The sequence below is a fragment of the Spermophilus citellus genome (genome assembly GCF_964194105.1).
Source record: "Spermophilus citellus genome assembly, chromosome: 13".
NCBI classification, from domain to species: domain Eukaryota; kingdom Metazoa; phylum Chordata; class Mammalia; order Rodentia; family Sciuridae; genus Spermophilus; species Spermophilus citellus.
Genome location: NC_138193.1, coordinates 84,566,343 through 84,589,829, shown reverse-complemented (window position 1 = coordinate 84,589,829; position 23,487 = coordinate 84,566,343). Strand labels below are relative to the sequence as shown.

The 23,487-nt window shown below is 41.2% G+C and overlaps 1 protein-coding gene across 1 annotated transcript in view; it reads right to left on the bottom strand.

Moving 5' to 3' along the window:
- Nucleotides 1-15,101: 15,101 nt before the first annotated feature.
- Nucleotides 15,102-23,487, bottom strand: part of THUMPD2 (THUMP domain 2 tRNA and snRNA guanosine methyltransferase) — a 43,526-nt gene continuing 35,140 nt past the window's right edge. The window contains exons 9-10 of the mRNA XM_081264955.1: nt 22,532-22,640; nt 15,102-16,144 (exon numbers count right to left, since the gene is read on the bottom strand). Of these exons, the coding sequence (XP_081121081.1) occupies nt 15,820-16,144; nt 22,532-22,640 (434 nt within the window). The 3' untranslated portion in view covers nt 15,102-15,819. The remainder of the gene's footprint in view (nt 16,145-22,531; nt 22,641-23,487) is intronic.

The following is a 23,487-nucleotide window of genomic DNA, read 5'->3' as shown; positions in this document are numbered from 1 at the left end:
TTTGGAGGGAATGCTAACTTTCATGGTACACTGTGTCACTTAGGATGGTATTTATCCTAAACTGAGTGGAGCCTGGGCCTGAAATCAGCAGTTGGGAATATGGTTTAGTGTTCCCAGTACTCTTTCTAATTGATCTAATTTGGCTCCAATTCCTCTTTGATTTCTAGTTGTTCTCCAGAACTTGCCTACAGGGTTGATGATAGTTGATCAATTAGTGACGACAGGGAAGATTTCAGTTCAGGTACAAGGAGAAAATAATGTCGTGATTTTGGGGAGTGGCTGTGAGTGAATGGGAAGGGCAGGTGTTCCATAGTAGCTACTCCAACTTCAACCATATCTGATAGACTGTCAGTCTGCTTCAGGTAAGTATTTCCCTTCTCTGGAGCCTACTGTGAAATTCTGAGAAGTCCCTACTATGCCTTAAGGCTGACATTCCTGATAGTCATAAAAGCATGCATCATTGCATCTTCTCATCTTGAGAGGCCACGATTGACTATGCTACTCCCTCATGTGTGGTTTGTGAGGATGGGGGAATGGTACCCTCAGGTTTTTCAGAATGTGCTGTAGGTCTACACAGGAACTTGGAGATGAATTTCTTCAATATCTGCATGTGAGGAGTGACATCCTATGGGGGTTCAGAAAAGTGCACAAAAGATTTGCTGTGGCAAAAGTTCATGAAGGCTCCACTAGATTCTGACAAAAGGGCCAGGCTCCACTGACCATGTTCACTGAACACAGTGTCCCTTACAATCATAGCCAGATGTCAGGCTCAGGATGTTTCATTCTTAAATCATAAATGCCTTCTATTTCTATCTATGACTTTGCCTATCACTCAGGTTGACTGGGATAAGCACATAAATTCTTGCTTTAGATACTTGGCTATGCCTGAGCTGAACTTCACCCCACCACTGTTTCAGTGGGCTTTAAACTTATTCCCTGCATATAAAACACATGATACCTCATCATACTGGTTGACCCTCTTCATGCTAAGAGCTTAAAATATACCCAAAGACTTAAATAAATTGTTGCGGTTTTCTCCCTTCCCCCTAAAGCTCTGGTTTTTCATTTGTTGGTTCTAAACTCTGTTGGGTGCTCAAAAAACAAAACAAAACAAAACAGAAAAACACAACATCTCATTCCTTTAAAGGACTGTAAGAGGATGGCACTAGGAGTCACATCCATGTCAAGTCTTAGGTCTTCTTCATTCTTGTGAAGCATAAACAGAAGCTCTGGTTCTCAAAGTCCTCTCTTGGTGGGTCTCTTGGCATTAATGAGAGTGAGTTCGTGAATGAGGAGAGGACTCAGTGCTCCTCAGCGATGATTTCAGGCCATCTTGTTATTTCTGCCCCTACTTAATGAATGGAGAAAGGAAGTCGCATAGAGGCCAAACAACCTTCCTTAAATTTCCAGGGGGCAGAGCCAGAATCCGGTATCCAGCCTGCTTCCTCCAAGTCTTCTAAGATGTCAAGCTTTTCCCTAGTAATGACTGAGCAGCTGGCTCTGTGCTGCATGATTCCATACATTCCAATGTCACACAGCATTCTGATCAACTACCCAAGACCCAGTGCACACACCAATACACAGTAATAGTGCATCTTGAATCATATCTGGGCCTGTTCTCAAAGTTGTATACCTCTAGATAGGCTCACATCCCCCACCCCCATGTTAGACCATTCTCCTTGGAAGTTACTGCTTTATAGTTTTTAATCAAGCTTCTGTATTTCTAAGCCAGAGCACACCCTGCCCTTTGTAAATCTGTAAAGAATGCCAGACCTGTTTTCATAATCACAGGATTTCTCCTTACATGACTGACCTTCAAGAGACCCTGTAGTCTGCAGTAGCCTAAAGGTATGACAGCAATTTTAATTACCTTCTTGGCACTTCCCACTCCACAGCATATTATGAGAAATTCCCATGTCACCAGGCCTGCTCAAAGGTTAATATTTGAGTTGGTATGTCCTCCTTACTTTGCCCTGTGAAAGTATCCCTGATGGCTTTTTAAAAACGTTATTAAATGAAAGCAATTACTCCAAAAAGGAGTCTATAAAGCCTCGTGGTTAGAGGTAGGTTAGCCACCCCGAGAGTTAGGAATTACAGTTCTTGCTTCCTGGCTGTTTCTTTGTGTGGTCCCTGACCATCTCTCCACGGGCCCTTCCAGGAGACGTCCATGAACCAATGTACTGTCCAGGGATGTTGGCAATGATGGCACATTGAAGAAACCTGAAAAACACTCTGAACACCTCTGTATACTTATTTTCTTTATCCAACTTGAATGGGAACTAATTTAAAAACATAGCATATTAAATTACACAAACAATAAAACAAAGCCATCTGATGTGGAGTCAATTCAAGAATACCATCCAAGTTAGTTTTTTCTTTTTTCCATATCAAGGAGAGCATTTCATTTTGTATCTTCTCTTCAAGAGAATGGTTGCTGTGTGATGATGTAGGGAAAAAAATGAACAAACAAAACCCCCTAAAACAAAACCTCAGACAGCCTGGGAAGCCCAAGGGGGGCAGTGATTGTCATCCCCATTGACAGGAGAGGAACCTGAGACCCTGAGCATTAACCCCCACATTCCCAGTCGGACCCTGGCAGAGGAGCTAGCTAGATTTTGAGGTGGATATATCTGACCGAGTGTCGATGGAACATCGGCCTCTGCTTTATATGCCTCTGCTGTGACTACAGTAAATCGCTATCATGCCAACAAGTTTCTCAAATAAAATGGACTCGGGAATTGAAACTAAACCAACTGTGAAAGGTAATCTGAGGAGATAACACAAGTGATTAATGCAGTATTGACTCAAAGGATGAGCCAGTTCTTAAATAAAGCATTCTCCAAATAAAGTCACAGTTTACAGAGTGCTCACACAAGTGGGGAATGGTTTTCAGGAGAAATGAAGTGGAGGTGAGGAAGAGAATGGGGGTGAGCTACAGCGAGGAACACGTGGGGCCACACAGAGGGGACACGTGAATGGTCTTCTTCTCATAAGCCTGTCCAAAAGCACAAAAGAAAACCCCAGTTACTGTGAGGAGCCAGATGAGTAAGAATGCAATGGGTTAAGATGAAATTTAGCACAATTTCATTATTTTTTTAAAGCAATCAGCCTGTGGGTCTGTGATACGCCTACATAATCATGAAGGTGCCACAGAAAATGTCAAGCTTTTCCCTAGTAATGACTGAGCAGCTGGCTCTGTGCTGCATGATTCCATACATTCCAATGTCACAGAGAAAAAGAGAAATCTTTCAAGGGAAGAAAATTTTTTCTTTTTGCCTTCAAGACATTGGGATGTGTGGATTTGATCAAAGTGAGGGGAAGTTGGTTTAGCAAGCCAGACCTTTCTGGCTCTGTTCACTTTATTGGCAGATGACCATGGGGCCAGGGGGGTGGAGAGCAAATGCTCAAAATCACATGCTGAAGCAACAAGGGAATAAGTAAGTAAGTGCAGCACCACAGAGATGCTGGTCCTTTGAACTCAAGGAGTAGACTGGCTGCCTCCCAGTCTCTGTTTTTCAGGTTTATATTCTTGTGTTATTTGGAAGCTCCATTTACTATTGTCTGTGGTCTCTTTAAGAGAAGGCCCCCACAGTAGCAAATTGGTTCTGGGACCTCAGTGAAAAGAGGGACATCTCAACGCAACAAAGACATGTGTGGTCATAGGAGGAGTGACCAGCAGTGCTGATCCCTTGCTCACTCATTCATGGGGTCATTTGTTTATCAAATCTATATTGACTGCAGAGTGTGTGCCAGAGACTGACTTGAGTGTGGGAGGTAAACAAGGGACAGATCAGATAAAGCTGAGGCCCTCAAGGAGTTGCTATTGCAATGGCCAAAAGCCAATGGGACCAGCTTGTCTTAGGTAATGTGTGGTGGTGATAGGTGCTACAGAGAGAAAGGGAGGTGCTAGGAGAATCCAATGTGAAGGACCAGGTGGTGGCCATTTAGATAGGCAGGTGAGAGATGGCCTCTCTAACAAGCAGACACTTGAGTCAGTGCAGGCCTCTGGGCAAACAGTCCAGGACAGGGAGCAGCCAATATGGAGGCCTCAGATGGGAAAGAGCTTTGCATGACTCCAGGGTTAGCAAAAGAGAATGAAACGGGGCGGGGCGGGGGGGCCTTCTGGGGCCAGATCAAGACTTTGGGCTTTATTCTGAGTAAAATGGAAAGTTCTTGGAAGATTTTGAGCGGAAGAGTGACATTATCTGACTTGTGTAAAAACCAAGACAAAACACCCTGGTCTGGTGAACCAGTTTTTCTAATGTTAATACCCAGAGGCCAATCCTGGACGTGTGGACTCCCTGGCAAAACATATGGTCAATAAAACTTCTCTTCCACGGGCAAAATCGATTTCAAACCACATGAAGATGTCAAGGGCAGGAATCACAAAAGTGTAGCTTTTTTGTACCAAAGGGTAGAAATGACCTGTGAGCAAGGGGGGCAGGAGGGCAGGGCCTGCCTAACTGCTCTTCTGAGCCCATCCGCGAGGCGGTTCCTGCAGAAGGAACCCATTGAAGACCCACAGCAGTAAACAATTGTGGCAAGATTACACTGCAGATCTCCCGAAGCTCTTGAACAGCATCAATTCATGGAATTTAACTAAAAGAACAAGCTGAGCTCTTCGTGTACTCAGGCATGTTTTCAGTTGTTTCTTTCATCTTCTCTCAGAGGTTTTCCCTGACTCCCTCCATCAAGGTTTTTTTCAGAGAGCAGCTTCAGCCCTCTATTTCCAAAGGTCAGGATTATTTCCTTCTTTCCTAAACCATGACTTCTGGCTGCTGCCCTCCCACCCTCTGCCCAGCTTCCCTTTCAGAGAACTGTCATAGCAGCACTCCAGGTGCTTTCCCCGAGTCCAATGCAAAGCTAGTACTCATACATGCCTGAATGAAGGAACAAATGAATGATTGAATGGATATGGAGTTCCAAGGGGCTGCACACACTGTAGGAAAATATAAGCATGCATGAAAATATTCTTTTGAGAATTCCTAATCCGCAGGAATTTCTCTGTTTAGACTTTGCATCTCTCCCATGGAGTCCAAAGGCTTTCTTGCAAAGTTCCCTGAACAACCATATTTATCCCACATCTAAGTGAGCAGTTCCTCTTGAACCTTGGTTTATTTTGAATTCCTAATGACATGCAGTTTTCTAGGCTGCAAAGGAATTCAGTATCTCTCTAATAGCTGTCTCTTGCATGGCTTCTGAGTGTCCCTTTGATTCTGTTCTCAGATCTACAGGCATTTATTTATTTGTTTGCTTCCAACAACAGTCAGTTGAATTTGGTTTAAGACAACAACAGTCAGTTGAATTTTTTTTTTTAGTGCCACACCCTGAGTCTTATTCTGGAAAGAAAAATAAAAGACTATAAAATACTCCAATTAGAAAATATCCTTAAATTTTGGGAAAATTTCCAAAAGATCTATAGTTGTGTGCATTTTGGTATATAAGATATTTTAGCAGAAACTGAAATCATGATTTAATTATTCAACTACACAGAGATCATCAGAACCGATGCCCCCTTGTGATCGACACCACTGTCACTCAAGTCAGTGAAGAAACACGTTTTTCTACCTGCCATTTGCTGCATCTTGGTCAGACACACAAAGATGTCCACCCACATATGTTTTTTTTTTTTTCCTTTTCTCTTAAAGACGCAAATGAGGCTTAGGCACACAATGAAAGACATCATTTTTAAAATCTTTGAGAGGCCCAAGACATTAAAAGTGACTTAGGGGAAGGGAAATAAAAAATGATAGAACTTACACCTGGAAAATAAAGCCAGGGAAACATGCAAAAACTAAGAAGACACTCAACTGAGAATGAGCTACATATAGCATACATATGGCAGGATAGCAAATGTTCTAGTAACCTCAGTTGCAATCAACAGAATCTACTCGAGGCAGGTCAGCAGAAAGGAAATTTATTAAAAACTACATTAGGATGGGCCAGAAAATTAGTCTAGGGACCTATACAACCGAGAACACCATCCAATCCATGCAACAGGGATGAATGATGCCTCTTCTGCCCGCCCTGCCCCTTGCACCTTGATGCTGCACCCTGAACACCACCCTCTGCCCCTGCTGACCTTTGAGGCCAGATGCATCTGCTGCCACACTTCCACAGAGTAGGTTCGATCGTGCCTGTTTCCTCAAAACAGCTCCTGTCCGAATCAGATGATCACCTGTCAGTGTCTGGCCTACATTCTACCTAGAATAGAGGTTGGAAAAACTGGTGTTCTGGTTTCTGCCTTGGAGAGGTGGGACTCAAAAGCTGGAAAATTCCCCAAATGTTGGAAAAGTGTTAAAATATACTAGGTAGCCTGAAAATATCATAATTTACTATTCTATGGCAATCTTGGATGCCCATTATCAACATCCATTCTTACTTCACATTTGAACTTCCTCTGAACACCCAGTATTTCCATGGAACCTAATGCAATTAGACTTCATGCAAACAAGAGCCTGCTCATTCTTTCTTTTGACAAGGGTAATACATCCACTTCAAGAACATGATTTCTGAGGGGTTTCATTCTTCCTTTAGTTTCATTTGACCTTCTGTAAATTATGGATTAAATTGTGGAGACAAAAATCCTAAAAGTAAGAGGGAGTTGAAAGTCATCCTACTCAACCGATGGGCCTGGGGGATACTTGTTCTTTGGCCCTGAGGGTGGACAGTTCTGGGGAGCATTCTACATAGCTCTTCAGAAGGGCCTACAGGATCAGATTGTAGCTTCTCACAGCCCAATAGGACATTCTTAGATAAATTTCTTTCTCTCCCTATTTTACTCCTTCTAGTTCCCCACTCCCCAAAATAAATTATCTGCAAGGAAATCTTAGTCTTAGTGGTTTCGTGAGAACCTAGGTTAACTCCTGGGTTCCAGACATACTTGTCCCTGTGTAGGAAGAACAAACACATCAACCCACACTATTAACCTCCTTTGTGCCTTTTTGTCCAGTGGGATCAAGAATTCCAAATAATCAATACCTCTTAATTCAATGGTTTCATAGCTGTGTCTGCTAGCAGAAAAATTTTTCTCTTGGGAACGATTTTGTAAAGAGCACGGTTATCTGTGAATGACCATGGGGCTCACAAGAGTTACATGGACAATGAGCAGCTGGGAACTTGGGGGTACCTACCTGTTCTCCCAGAAAGAGGTGATGGCTGCATTCAAACTCAGATTCCCACAGAACCAGTGGCTATCTTTCTGTTTCTCCCTTCTAGCTGGCAAGGAGGACTGTAACATATTGTGGGTCTTCACGGTGAATAGGTTCCCCCCAGTTTCTCAGGTGTATGGAAACTGGCGGTCAGGATCATTCCAATAAAAAATTGGAAGACCAAATCCAGACTGCCTGACACCAGGGGATATATTTCCCCACTGAAAAGTCTCCTTTCTAGTGGTTGCCCTATAATGACGGAGACCCATGGGCTGGAGGTGGCTGGGGTGGTGATGATGGTGGTGTTTGAGTGGTTATTTGTTGCAATGACACTGATCTTTCTATGAGATGATGTGGAGGCCAAGGGAAGGTGTGAAATATGTCCTGAAGATTCCCAAAGAGGCCTTTGTGACCTCTAAACCAGAGAACTTCAGGGATGAGTTGCAAATGGGAGAAACAGCACCATCTATTGGTCCCTGGTTTGTGGTGCACACAGTGTCGGGTAGGGAGGCATCCCATCTCTGAAGGACACTGAGTTCAATAGGTCATCCCCTGTGCCACAGGCCTTCTGTTTCAAGTGACAGGATATATGACAAGAAATCCTAGGAGTGTCTGTTATTTCCCTCATATTACTTTAAAAGGAGATTTTTTGGTGAGAAGTATTATTGGATGGAAATAAATGATAAGTGAGTAAATCAATTTGGTAAGTCCATGGAAAATGTTGAGAGAATTCAAATCCAGAGCAAATGGTTATTCCAGTGAGGACAAATTATTGCCTTCTCCCCAAGGGAAGGGTCTCCAGTGTAATCCCACTCCTGCATGGAGTTTTATAACAAGTCTCGGGGTTGGTCACAACTGCTAAAAAGTAGTCAGTAGTGCTAGTAGCCACATCAGCCTTGGTAAGAAGGCCTGCTAGTCTGGTGAATCATTTCCATCTCTGCAACCATGTCCATCTGTCTGGGAGGCTACTGAGCAAGTACCAGGATGGCTGGGGAAAGGGAAAATTTTGCAGGGGAAAGGGCAGGCAACCTTCTACTACATAGAACCTCCTCTATAGGAGGGCCTCTTCCGAACATTCCATGGAACACCAATTTTCTTCCCTAAGAGAGTAGAATGAATTGGATGTAACTTTCCTGGGTTCACATATGAATACATGACCAGTGTAACTCCACATCATGTATGACCACAAGAATGGGATCCCAATTAGAATAAGTTATACTCCATGTATGTATAATATGTCAAAATATGTCATGTTTATCTTTAAAGAATACATAATTTTTTTTCCATAATGTTCTGAGATGCCCATCTACATTCCTTTTTCCAAGACCTCTTTCACGTCCTTGACCATCCATCCAAACTTAGCTACCCCGTATGCCATGCTGAAGATGTGTCTCTCAGGCCATCTTGCCTTCTAGGCAGGGTACATAGTGGACTACTTCCAGTTCTGCTCCCTGGGAGGACTTCCTTTCCCCCACTGTCCCTCATGCTGAGAGAGTCCGACATTCCTCAGTGATTAGATTCCAGCAGGGACCAACAAAACTTGCTTGCATTCATCTGTAAACCAGATTTGACATCTTCCCCCTTATCAAACTGCTCATTGGGGATTTCTCATGAGACCATCGCTGTGAGGGAGGAGTAGCAGTGAGGTCAGCGAGAGTCATCAGGGTAAAGCACTAACTGCCCCTCGAGCCCTTGAGTCCAGTCAGCAAGTTGGAGCTCAGTGCCCATGTAGACCACTTCCATCTGATGAGCACGTACTGCTGTCCTGGGCCCACAGCACTTTGGGATTCGTGGGTGCAAGCACTCTTAGTTTAAGATAGCAATTTAGGTCACATGGTCACTTAGTGTCCTGAAGTCAAGTCCCAGTGGCAAATTAAGGGTTATTTCCAAAAGGAGAATAATTACTTGCATAAGAAAGCTTGGCTTTGTTCCAAAAGCTAAAAGGCTGCAGCTGTTCTTCTCCTATCGGGATTGGCCACAGGCTCCATGCAATATGCAGGTCTGTCACAGATGCTCTGAGTGTCGCTAGGTCTCCCAGGTCATATGGGCATTAATGTAGAGCTGCTTCTGGTGGGACCTGGACCAGCTGGAGAGCCCTTGCTTTGCTCAGGCCTCCATTAACAGTGAATGAGTCTGAGCAGCAAACTCAAAGGTGACATGGACTGCCTTCAGATGTCACAGAGTTCCATCAAGTGTCTGTGCCTTTCTTATTGGTGGCACTAATGCCTGCAACTCCTACAATCAGTTGGTATTGCTTCTGTTGAGTTATTTTGGCAGGAAGGGGAAGCCTAAGGAATGTGACATTGGCCCTTTCATTAATTGACAGCCTTATTTCATGGGTCAGATGGCTGAGGGGAAGCTATTTCAACTATGGACTCAGGAACTTACCGTTCGTTTTTTCACTGAGAAAACTGAGGTAATCAGAAAAGAACTTCTACAGTCTCCCACTGCCAGATCCGCCCACTGTCCAGCATCTGTTCCCACTTACAGTCTGCTCTCCTACAATGCATGTTCTGTAATGGCACTAGCTCAAATATTATTGCTAAGTAGGGAGATGATGTCACTCCAAGGTGGAAATTGGGTTGGTGTCTAAGTGACTTTTTCCCTTACCATATTCATGTTTGGTGTCACCAGATAAGAGCAGCAGAATAGAAGGGCACCAATGGAACCAGCAGAATGAGAAAGTTGCAGAATAAGGTGCCCACATGGCATGCTCTTCTTGGTTCATTTTTGCCACAGATTGTGCCACAGAAATGCTTTTGGAATAATTCAGCAGTTTATCTTTCTTTATGCCCAATTCTGTTACAGTGTCTTTGCCTTTTCCCTGAAAAGGTGAAGTTCTTTATTTACTGATGCACTTATTTACTAGGAATATGATGTTTTTAAACTGTGCTAATATTTTCCTTCTCTCTCTCTCTCTTTCTTTTTTATATTGCTAAAGCTGGCCTCCATCCTGCCCCTGCTTCCTGAATAGCTGGGATTACAGGTGGGCACCACTGTGCCTGGGTTTGTGCTTTTTTTATATTTATTTTTTAGTTGTAGTTGGACACAACACCTTTATTTCACTTCTTTATTTTTTTTTTTATGTGGTGCTGAGGATTGGACCCAAGGTCATGCATGTGTGAGGCGAGTGCTCTACCACTGAGCCACAACTCCAGCCCCTGGCTTTGTGCTTTTATGTTTACTAAGATGGTGTTAGTACTCAGGTTGCAAAGTTGGATAGATTTGGGGTGGTCTGCCTGACCCATTTTTTCCCCATAATTGCTTAGAGCATGAATTTGAGAATGAAAACCTTTTTAGGAGCACATCTATCATATTTTAGCAGAAATGTCTGTTTGCTGCCTTTCCACCCATAACCATGGATAAATTATTCATGCTCCTATCTAAAGCTAATTCCTCCACTAGTGGACTGCGTTCCATCCTCTTATTCAAAGACCTTGCTCCAGCATTTTACCATTTTCAGCAATTTTTCTAATTTCATCAACTTTTTCTCTCCTGGAACATTCTCTCCACCATCCTTCCCTCAATTAAAAAAAAAATCATTCTCTTGATTCCACTTCTCCTACCAATCTACTACTCCCATTTCCCATTTCTTTGCTCTTCTTTTCCAAAAAATCAGTGGTAAGTGTTGTCTAATGCTTTCTACTTCTAGCTCTTCTCCTATGTTCTCTTGAACCTGTTGCCATCTGGTTTGGTTCACTGCTCTCCACAAAACTCTCATTTTCAAAGCCACCAGTGACCTCCTCATTGGTAAATGCAACGGTTAATTTCCACTCCTTTTCTTACTTGCTGGGCCTGCAGCATTTGTTATGTTGCCCACCCCTCTTCCATACCCATTGTTTGTAAGCTTCCAGGCCGGCACAGTTTGGGTTCTTGTCCTAGCTCAATGGCTGCTCCATCTTGGTTGCCCTTGAAGATTCCTTCTCTAACCCTCTAGAGTATTCCCTCTATACATAATACTTTGGTGATGCCCTCCAGTTTCACGCTTTCTAAATACTGAAATTTCCCTAATATATGTCTCCAGAGCAGACCTTTCTTCTTAAACTGCAGACTCACATATTCAATTGCCTACGTGACATCTCCACTTTGTTTAATGTGCATTTTAAAATTAGCAAGTCTAAAGCTGTCTAGCAAGCAAGTCTAAACTGGATTTGCTAGTTTAGACTGTCTTGACTAGACAAGTCAAAATTAGACTGTCTAGACTAGCAAGTCTAAAACTGAACTTCTGATAGCCCCCACCCACTCTGCAAACCCCTCCCCAATGGCCCCAGAAGCCGTTCTGCTCTCAGTTGATGGGAACTCTGTTGTTCCAGGTGCTTGCCCCCAATTCTTAGCCATTTCTGTCACCTCTCCATCTATCACCCCCCACATCAAACATATCAGCAGATCCTGCTGATTTCACTTGCAAAAACCATCCAGAATCCAGGCACCTTTTGCCTCCTCTGCTGCTGCCATCCTGCGGGTATCACTTTATCTTCCTTCAATTACTGTATAAAAAGCCCTCCCAGCTGATTTCTCTGTGTTTCCACCTTTTCCTTCTTATAATCGATTGTAATACAGGAGTTACGTTGATTCCTAAATGGATGTTAGATTCTCTCACCTGTTCCAAACTCCTTTAGTGGTTTTGAGTAAAAGCCCATCTTTACAGTAGTCCTCAGGCCTCATCTCACCCTAACCTACCATGCCCACCTGCCACCCACTCTCTCGCTCACCAGATCTCCTTCCTCCCTCACTAGCTCTCCTCCAGTCACATTTGCTTTTCTTTGCTCTTCTTAAAATACATCAGGCACTCTCCTGCCTCAGATCTTTGCACTGGCTATTTCTTCTTCCTAGAACATTCCTCCGTCTCCTTTATTTTGGTACCAGGGAGTGAACTCAAAGTTGCTTAGCCACTGAGCCACCTCCCCAGCCCTTTTATTTTTGATCAGAGTCTTGCTACGTTGCTTAGGGCCTTGCAAAATTGCTGAGGTTGGCTTTGAACTTGAGATCCTCCTGCCTCAGCCTCCCAAGCCACTGGGATTACAAGCCTGTGCCACCGTGCCTGACTCTCCATCTCCTTTAAATATTTGCTCAATCCTCACATTCCTCATATTCTCAAGGAGGCCTGACCTATTTAAAATTGGAAAATACTTCTGTCTCCATCCTCCTTACTCCCCCACCACTTTACCTCATTTTCCTCTCCCACTGAGGTTATCATCTTGTAACCTGTCAAATAAATGTCTATTGCTTTCTTTCTCTTCTCCTAGAATATTTGGGTCTTATGAAGGAAGGGATCTTTGTTGGGCTCACTGATCCTAAGTGCCTAGAACAGTGGTTGGCGCTCATGAGTATGCAGTATTTATTGCATGAGTGGTGGATACTGGGTCAAAAATTCCTTTGCTGCCTGAGCACCGCCCTCCCCAGTGGCACTTGGGTTCCAGGGATTGGGCTGGTGTGGGGCAGTAAGCCAGCACCTGAAAGGTCTAGGTGGTCCCTTTCCTTAGTGAGCTGCTTGTTATCTTGTTAAATAGCTGTAGTTCTTTTTTGATGAAGGTTAAGAGGACTTCTTCCCTGAACAGTATCTATCTTCCTGTTCATTCAAAGGGCTGTTGGATATGAAGATTCAGGTCTGGGAATTGGGTTATGGGCTATGACTTTACTGTGGCAAAAGTCAGACCTTCCTTGCTAGACCTTTTTTTTTCTGGGTATATGTGTGTGGGTTATGCACAAGAAGTAGGAGTTTAATAGACTTTATCTACTTGGAGCTTAGTGGCATCTAGGAATATGGTACCTGATTAGCCCTTACGCAAAACCTTGCAGATGAAAACTGCTCTAGTTTAGACACCACTTTGGTGTTACTGTCTCCATAATTCTTTTGTCTCTGGCCTTTACATGCTGTTTCTTGGACTCTCACCAAGGTATCCCATCAACCCCCAGAGAAAACAGGAGGCCCATTGCAGTAGCCATGTCCTACCTGATCCCCAGCCCACAGAATCTACTACAGAGCTTCCCTCCACCCCCCAATGCATTTTTCCCCCTCAGTGCTGTGATGAAGGGCTTTGGGGTACACAGAGTGGGGAAGTATCATCAGCCCAATCCAATATGATGACCTCTTGGAATTTCTTTCTCTATACATCCCAAAGTTCTGGGATTCAGCTCCAGATGATGATGGTAACCAATGAATCCAGGTTGACTGGTTGTCAAACTGTTAGAGCCCCACCCAGCTACTTGGCCAGGACCTTTGCTAAGTGCCCCTGTATCAACAAATTCAATATGATCTAAAATTACAACCAGCTTTTTCTAGAGTGACATAATGGATCCTCTCATATTTGCTAGGATTTTGCCTTCTCAATTAGAAGTATTTGGAATTCTGATATGCAAGCCTTTTTCCTCCACAGGCCCCAAGCCTCCTGGGCTCTGACTTTAAGTTCTAGAAGCAATGAGACATGAAGCACATGAAAAAAACTGGTTTCCCTGTGCAAAGGAATCTAGGCTATGAGCACCTTCCAGGAGAGCCTCATCAGGGAAGGAGCGGAGCTGCTGTTTCTGGCTCAGGAGGCTCCCTGGGCTATGAGTTATTTGAGTCACCTGTGTCTCCATCCCAATTCTCAGGGTCCCCCCTTTCCTAATCAAGTACCAATTTTCACCTTAGAGACCTACTAGGCTGTTAATTCAGCGGATAATTCAGCATCTCACAGGATCAAAGTCTTGAGTTCATTTTTTCAGCTCAGTCCAATGGCTACCAGAAATAGAGGTTCTCTGGAATAATCATTAAGAAATTCCTTGGGCTGGGGTTGTATCTCAGTAGTAGAGCATTTGCCTAGCATTTGTGAGGCCCTGGGTTCAATCCCCAGCACACATAGAACTAAAATACACACACACACACACACACACACACACACACACACACACACACACACATATATATATATATATATATATATATATATATATATATTCCTGGCATGTTCTATCATGAACAAAGCCACTGTTTCAAAACTTGATCACTGCTAACATTCTGAACCAATTAATTCATTGTTGTGAGGGACTTTCCTGTGCACTGTAGGATGTTTAATAGTGTCCTTGGTTTTCCTTAGTTCATTAGATTCCAACCCTCTTTCTTCCAAGATGTAGCAGCCAAAATGGTCAGATGTCCCCTGGAGCAAAGTCGCCCATAGCTGAGGCCATTGCATTAACCCAAGGAATAAGGACTACGGGAATCTTGATCTTTTTCTTCTAGTTGTCAAATTCTGTTAAAAGTAGATAGTTCACCCTCAATCCTGCTTATGTTTCTCAGGTTATTGATGCTTCTCATAGCAGTGGAATAAGCATAGGAATAATGAATTGTTCTACCATCATCACATGCCACACACTTTCTAGAATACTAGCTTAAGTCATCCTTAACCCTAAGCAAGCCAGATAACCAATAACACAATCACCTGTCTGGGGGCATGTTGCTTGAAACCCCTCAGAGTATCTCTACGTTAGGGTTCTGGTTGCTAACAGACAAATCTACACAATTTTAACAAAAAAGGAATGTAGTTGAGGTAGCCAGTAGCTCTGGTAGCTCTCAGAACTTCTAGGAAGGCCAGAGAGGCAAGCTTCAGGACAGGAATGTTCTGGTGACTACTTTTCTGCTGCTCACAGGCACAAATGCCACAGCTTGCACGTGTAATGTAGCTTGACACTGGCCTGGAAGACAGACCATGCCTTGGTTGGAAAGCAAATTTTGGGGCTTCACATAGTAGGAAATCTCCCAAACACAGGTTGTTTGAATGGTATTAAGTCAGGCAAAAAGTTGAGCCACTATATCAGGATGTTGAAAAAAAAATCAGAGCTATATTTTCATCAACTTCCTATTTCTTCTTCTCACAGAATCAACACAAGACACATAAGGCGGCAATTTATTAATGCTGTTTAGAAAAAAAAAGTAAACTTCATTTTCTATCACGTTGGAGGCTACTGGCTTAATTCATGTTGTTGTTATTTTCACTGATATTTTTTATCACGAGCTGTATAAAATGCACTGCAAATAAAAATTATTTTCATTCCAATGGAGAAGAAAATTACAGGTTCAAAAAAATCAGGTTTAATATCAAAAAAAGTTACACATAAAGGTTTCTACATTTCTACAACCTGATAGTTAAAATTTCTCAACCTTGTGTTGACTGAAGGATTCATGTGAACCCTTAGAAATATTTATTTGGAAGCAGAAGTCTCTGCTCATAAATTGTGCATGGCAGAACAGGATTTTCATATTGACAGACCTTAGAACATGAGTTTTTTTCCAAAATATTCAATAACTGTTCTTTGTCAAGAATGTAGAGTGCTTTGGAGCATAAAGCAGAAATTCTTAATGAGAGAGTGCCAATTCACCATAGCTCCTGTCTTCAGGGGAGTATTTACTTGAAACTGTGGGTGCTATAAAGAATCTCAGAGCAAGTGTGGTGGTCTAAGATAGTATGCAGCTACTCAGGAGGCTGAGGCAGGAGGATCAAAGTTCGAGGCCAGCCTATGTAACTGAGTGAGTCCCCGTCTCCTGTGTCAAAATTTACAAATAGCAAGTGCTGAGAATGTAGCTCAGTGGTGGAACAGTCCTGGGTACAATCCCCAGTGCCAAAAAAAAAAAAAAAAATGTCTCAGGACAAACAGGATTCCACCTGGCTCGCTAGCAGCAAGCCCAAATCCATTACAGTCCAGAACTGTGTGACTTCTTATACTTGCATATGAATGCTTCTGTTTTTCCTAAGCTAACTTTGTAGTATTCCACTGGCACCAAAGAGCCAAAAGGTGACATCTTGTTTAAGCACGTGTTGTTACTGGTTTCATGTGAAGATGGGACCATCTCTGATGTGCCAGTGTTTTCTTCAGGATTCAAGCATTTCTTAATTTCAGGTTCATGGGTGTGGCTGCCCTTGGAGTTGAGAGGGCTATTGCCCTCTCTGTAGTCTTTAAGGAGCCTGTGGTGATCTTCATTAAGCAACAAGACAATGGTTCCACCAACATGCAGCACTCTGTGACAAAGAATGGGGTAATTAGGATGAGTACTTCTTTCTTTTTAGACAACAAACAATCCTGCTTTATTTAAAATAGATGTTTTTAATTTGAAATTTAATTTTCTCTATTTAAATACAAGGATTTTTGGTAATTAGGTAGTATCTTCCATAATGCATATTCATTATAGTAATTATTGAATCTCTAGTACAAATCTGCTTTAATTATCTATTTTTACTCTACTTAAAAGGCAACCCTCAAAGTAATTTGTAGTCACATTCTAATAAATGATTGTACAGAGAAAAAGGCGAGTGACAGAGTCTACAGAATCAGCATATTTGAGTAGGCAGGAGGCTGATGGCAGAAGAAAGTCACCAGGGAGGAGTTAGAACATGAACAAAGAGATGGCAAAGGGAAGCTCAGACAAAGCGGGGCAGACCGTGACTATCGCCCTTTGAGGAGGATTCATTTACTCTGCTGAAGTCTGAGCAGCCTCAGGTGGAACCATGACAAGGTGCAGATTTACTGAGCACTGGGGGAGAGGCACGTGAGGAGTGCAGGGGGTGATAAAGGCCACCATGAAGGCACATGTAAAGGCCCTGGAAACACACGAGGTGGGTCCCAATCCAGGCACAGAAGAGGGGAAAATTCCCCAATGATGAGATGTCTGTGTGGTGAGCTGAAGGACAAGCAGGACTGAGCCAGGAAGTTGTAGGCTGGAGCTAGGGAGGTGGCTGGAGGCAGAAGAGGTGAGACGCAGGAAGGCGTGAGGTGGAGGGTCACTGAAAGCCACCAGCCTTATGGGGAAAACAGAGGTTAAGAGGAGGAAGAGTAGGAAGAGCAGAGTTCAGTTTAGAAAGTGCCTGAGGAACGCACAGTGCAGATTCCCAGAGAGCAGGGTACTCAGTTTGGAAGCACCGAGAAAGACCAGGCTTGAGGTAGAGGGACAAGAGCTTTCATTAGTGAAAGGCAGACAAAGCCATAGGGCAGAGGGGGTCATCTGGGTGGCAACAGAGTAAGAGAGAAAAAAGACCAGGGAAGACATAGGAGGTCTAAGGAAGGTCAGGGGAGAGGAGCACAATGAACAGATATCATAAGAGAACAATCTGGACAACTGTGATGTCCTGGAAGCCCAAGATGTAGTTTCAAGAAGGGGATGGTCTCACAGTGTCAAATGCTACAAGACTAACAAGGACCAGGATTATAAGATGTCATCAGAGAACCTAGGGACAGATGAGGACAGGAGCAGATAGACCTGGGTCTGCTGGGGTTGAGTGAGAATGGGAGGTGAGGAAGCAGAGATATCAAGAGTGGACTGTTTGAGAAATTTAGTTATACGGGTAAGGAAGCTAGAGGACCAAGAGTCACAGGGAAAGACTGAAGCGCGAAGGGAGCTTTCTTTCATCGAATCCACCAGGAAACCCAGATAATTCTGTCTCCACACTGTTTCACATGTTCATCTGCATATTCATATTCTGTCTGGACTTAGTAACAATCTCCTGATAGATAGGCCTTATTTCCATTCTTAGTACCCCTCCCACTCTCCTTCCCAGTTTCCACACAGAAGACAGATGCGAATGCCTGCTGACTCCAGCTGCTCTACGGCCCTTCAGTCAGTTCAAGCTCCCTCCACAACCGACCTCACCTAGGCTGCTGCCTGCCTGCCTCCCTCCGCAGTGACCTTCCTTCAGCTGCTCGACCTCACCAGCCGCTGCTGCTCGCCTTGGCACTGCTGGTTCTGCTGTTTGCTGTGCATTTAACTCTCATCCTTTGTGTGCTTTCTCATTAAAGTCCCAGAGTTCAAATGTCACCTCTATGGAGCAGTCTTTCTGACTTTCTACCTGTCTCTGGTAGCTACTACTCTTCTCTCACTCTCCAGCAAAATATCCTATTTTATTTGACTTATGATCTGGAATGACCCTGTGTGTCGACTCATTAACAATCCATCTTCCCACACAGGGCGGTCTGGGGCCTGTTCTGTCCTAGTCGATGCCTGTATCTATCCTCAGGACCTCGTGCAGTGATGAACTGTGTAAATACTCACAAAGTATATGGGGAAAAATGGCTGATTCTCTGGGAAAAAAATGAGGAGAAAATTAAGCTGAAAATAGGAATGAGAAGTGGGCAGAGTGCTATCCTTGAGAAGGAGGGAATGAGCAGGATACCCTGGCCAGAAGAGAGACTTCTCCTGAGACAAGGAGGTGGGATGAAGACAGATGCAGTTGTATACCATGGGACACAGCCAAGAAAACATACAAATGTCTCTAAACACATACATTACAATTAAAATAATACATGAGATATAACCCTTCTACCCACTGTATTAACAAAGATGAAAATAAACAATTGAGATTATGAGAAAATGAGTACTCTCAAAGAGGGAAATGTTTTGGAACAGTAACTATCAATAATGTATCAAAAATACAAAATGTACATAACCTTTATCTATCTATTTCACTTCTAAGAAATTATTCTAAGATATAACAGCAGTAGTAGAATAATATTGATAATGTGATGATAGCAAATATTTATTGAGCACTTATCATGTACTAGGCACCATTTAAAATATTTTGTATTACATATTATTTAACACTCTGATTTGTCCTTTTATGTATGGCTGGTTAGCACTGTAATTTTAAACATGAAGAAACTAAGATACTGGTTTTAAGCAACTTGATCATATAGTAAGTTTGAAAAACTGTAAAAATGTTCAAGGCATTGTTCTTTATTAAAATAAAAAAAATTGAGGATTACCTACATCCATAAGTATTGGTTACATAATGGTAACACATATAATACTGTGACAATTATTGGAAATTATAAGGTACAATACAACTGATCATAAAGGAGATTCATGACATACTGCTGAGTGGGGAAAAAAACAAGATACAGTAAATTAACAATGATTCTACTTAACAAGTATCTATTTATACCGAAGTACAAGGCAAGATGCTTATCACCAACTTATTTACTATAATTTTTTTAAAATAATGGAGGCAAAAAGAAAGTAAAACTCACATGGAAATTTAACATTTTGTAGGCATATTTTCATTTACATATAATTTCTCACTAAGAAAGCTATTCAAAAATTACAAAGCAATATTTCCCAAACTGTATCCCTTTGAACACTAGCATATGGGGTATTTGATGATGATAATGATATTATTTCTTGAAAAGAAATTTTGTGGTTCATAAGTTGGGAACACTCTGTATCAAACAAGATAAAAGAGAGACCTGCAAGACCAGAGTAGATGACATGAATAATTCTAAATTATTTGACCATGAAATATAGTAGGTCTTACCCACGTACTAAATCTCTGCTCCAGGCGGTCTGCAAAACTCACAGTCCTTGAAAACACCTTTCCTTCAGTATTCACTCAAACATTTTCCAAACATCTGTGGTCTCTTTTTATTCTCTCTCAACTTCTAAATTCACTGAAATTTTGCTTCTTCCCTGATCATCTCATGTCTTTTTGTCACATAGGACTGCCTCCACCTTCAAGCTGAGCAAGCTGAATTTCTAATTTTGCTCATATATTTTACATGGCTATATTTAGAAAGAAAACCCATATTAAACTTCCCTAAATTCCTCAAAATGCTCTGTATTCATGAAATGGGTAATATTTAAATGAATTAAAAGAGGAAATAATTGAGCTGAGAGTGCCTAATTCAAGTCAATAGAGTAATCATTTGTCTGAAAAACTTTAATTCTGATGCATGTATGATACTACATATAGGATCAGCTATTTCCACTGCTTATAATGAACAGGTTTACTGACCTCTTGTAATTTTTTCTTCTTTTTATTAATAAAACTCTCCATCTCTTTAAATTCCTATATAAGGCCTTAAATCATCAGTAAATCACTGGGAGAAGTTATGTGTACTTAAATTTTTATATGTACCCCCACTTCCTTCCCAAAAGATCTGAAGTAGTTTACACTAAAAAAATCAGGCAAGAGCTAATGGATACTAAGCATTTTCTAGATGCCCAGCATTGTTCTAAAAGCTTTAAATCTACTGAATCCTCTGAACAAGGCTGCAAGGTAGGTGTTAAGATTTAAAGATTATGCACAAGATGTGAAGTCAGGCAGTATGCCTATGACTGAAGAACTATGAGGAGTTAGAGCCACGACTAGAACCCAGGCAGCCTGGCTCCAAAGCCTGTTCTCTTAACCCTAGCATCCTGTCTTTTCTGTATCAAACCTTAAACCATAAGAAGTTGAAAGTCAGATCACAGAGGTTGGGGCAGGTGGCAAGGAAGCCTGGGTACAGGAGATGGAAAAGTCCCTTATATTCAAATGCACACACTTTGAACTGGTCCTACGGAGGTGCTCTAATTATGCAGGAAATGTGACTATTCATCTTTTGGATTCTCAGGTAAATATTTAAATTTACTGCCATGGTAAAAGGGTAGTCAAATCTATCATTATTTCACTTTCAATTACTTGGAATAAAATAAAAAACCAGCCTAGATAATGTCAGGCTGGTATAATTTACTAGTGCTGAAAGGACTGTCTATTCAAATTCCTACCCGTTCACTCCTGACTTGTGCAGATATATAAAATAGGCAGCACTAGATTTTCAGTTAGGTTGAGTCAGTCATCTTTGTTCTGAAAAGGTCCAGGTTAAATGCATGTCACTGATCACATATTAATATCTCACTGTGAATCGGTTAATGATATAAATGGTGAATTACCTTATTAGGCTCAAAGGTTTAGTTATTAATCCTGCTTGCACAACAATTATACTAGGAGTTTTTAAGAAGTACTCACATCCAATGGAGTTAGAGAAGATAATGCTAAGTGAAGTTAGCTAATCCCAAAAAACCAAATGCCGAATGTTTTCTTTAATATAAGGAGGCTGATTCATAGTGGGATAGGGAGAGGGAGCATGGGAGGAATAGACAAACTCTAGATAGGGCAGAGGGGTTGGAGGGTCATGGGGTAATTAATGATGGTGGAATGTGATGATCATTATTATCCAAAGTACAGGTATGAAGACACAAATTGGTGTGAATATACTATGTATACAACCAGAGATATGAAAAATTGTGCTCTATATGTGTAATAAGAATTGTAATGCATTCCACTGTCATATATAAATAAAAAAAGAAAGAAAGAAGTACTGACATCCAGGTCCTACTTCAGATCAGTTAAATTAGGTAGAGGGTAGCTGGGAAAGTGGGGCATAAATATTAAAAAAAAAGTTCTGCAATGATTTTAAAATGCAAAATTTTAAAATGCAAAATATGCAATGTGAAAATGTAGGGGAATGTGATACTAGGAAGCAGGGAGTATATGGGTTTCAGGAGATATCTGAATTAAGAGTTGGTGCTCAGAAAGAAAGGTCCCTAAAAGTTAGGTAACTGGGCAGGAGGGGAAGTGGCTTAGAAATAAGACAATTCAAAAAGAAGTGTGAAGCACCCAACCTACAAGACACAGTGAGATGGCTCTGACTTGGGCTTAGACTTTGAGTCAAGCTTTAATTTTGTGTACTGTCATCCTTGGCACTGAAGTTTCTCTAATATGTGTTCATTTTTTAAGAATATGTGACACATTATTCACATGGTAGACTTATGACATTTATTTATTTTTTTTTAAAGAGAGGGAGGGAGGGAGGGAGGGAGGGAGGGAGAGAGAGAGAGAATTTTTAATATTTATTTTTTTTTAGTTATTGTCAGACACAACATCTTTGTTTGTATGTGGTGCTGAGGATCGAACCCGGGCTGCACACATGCCAGGTGAGCGCGCTACCGCTTGAGCCACATCCCCAGCCCAACTTATGACATTTATGTTATCCTAATATATCAAATAAAAGCCCATATGAAACAACTTAACATGAATTGATCTTTTTTGGTGTCTATTCATTCCTGTAGCATTCTAGGTTCACGCCTTTACCAACTTAAATAATGAGAAAAATACATATCTAGGTCTCACTGTTTGAACCCCTCTATTAAATTATATTCCCTGATGTCAAATTAGAAGCCCTGAGATGAACAATGTCCTGTGCTGCACTTTCATTTCACAGCCAATGCTGGCCTTGTTCACTGTTTCTTGTGACAGGATTCCTTTCAGTTGTTTTAGCATCAATGTGATCATGAGGAAGTTCAACTTTCTGGGATTCAGTTTCTCATCTGTACAGTGTTGGTTTTTGTGAGGATTAGAAACATATATGCAAATTATGCAGCCCAGTGAATGAAATAGAAATTTTTTTTTCTGAATAAAATTTACAATACAAGATGATATGGAATAACATTTATTTCAATTATAAACTTCTGACTTGAAATCTTAAGAAATTAAACCATAAAAATCTGGGAAAAATAATGCAATCAGATGTTAAGAGCAATGATATATTTTGGTTTAATGCCCAGAAGCTAAAAAATTATGAAAATAAATTCAACAACTCACCTTTCCATTTCCTGTAGAATGCTTTTGATGTCTTTTCCTAATTTAAACTTTTTTCCAAATGGAATGTCAGAAATAATAATATCGACACTGTCTGAAGGCAGTGGCAATTCTGAAATACAGAAATCAGAGAATCCTATTATAGTAAGGTCAAATATTGTAACGTAGATAATGAGAAAACTGAAGTACACAATTAGTTTTGCATGTTGAATAAAATTTAGGGTTGGTAATATTGCTTCGAGGTAACCACATGATCTTAAAATGCTTTCCAAATATCTAAAGATTAATAGTTATTTACTGTATTTTGTCCTTTGAAAAAATGGGTTTTCAAATGTTATAAAATGATGTAAGTTTAGTGGAATTTTAAATTAACCATAAAAACTCAATTTTCTAGACATATTACATGCATAGAGAGTTGTGGGATTCAGGAAGAAATATGTTGTCTAGAAAATGTTTTTACAACATTATATTCTATTTCCCTTTCATTATTATATATAAATTTTTGTAAGATAGGTTTCAGTTTCTAAGAGAGAATCCACAACTATCATTATATTTTTCAGGGGGAACTTAAAAAGTTAAAAATATCTATAAAAGCCCTAAGATTAGAGAAAAAGCTATAAGATCAAAAACCAACACCATGAATATCGTCGCTAAACAAAACTAAATACGGTATCTGATCATTAAATTGAAATTTCCTGCTCCTCTTAACATTTTCTTCTCAGCATTACATTTATATAAGGCAATATACCCAACCTTTGCACCCAGGTTTCCTGTGTGTGTCTTCCCCTTTCCCACCCATCAAGTCAATCAAGTATGCATAAGGTAGAAGGGTTCTCAAATTTCAATGCAAAAATGCAACCTAATCCTATAGAAATGCAATAAAGTTTAAATAATCTTTGTTAAATATCATATAAATTTTGGTTGGCAGGAAATTTAAAAACAAAACAAAAATTCCTCTT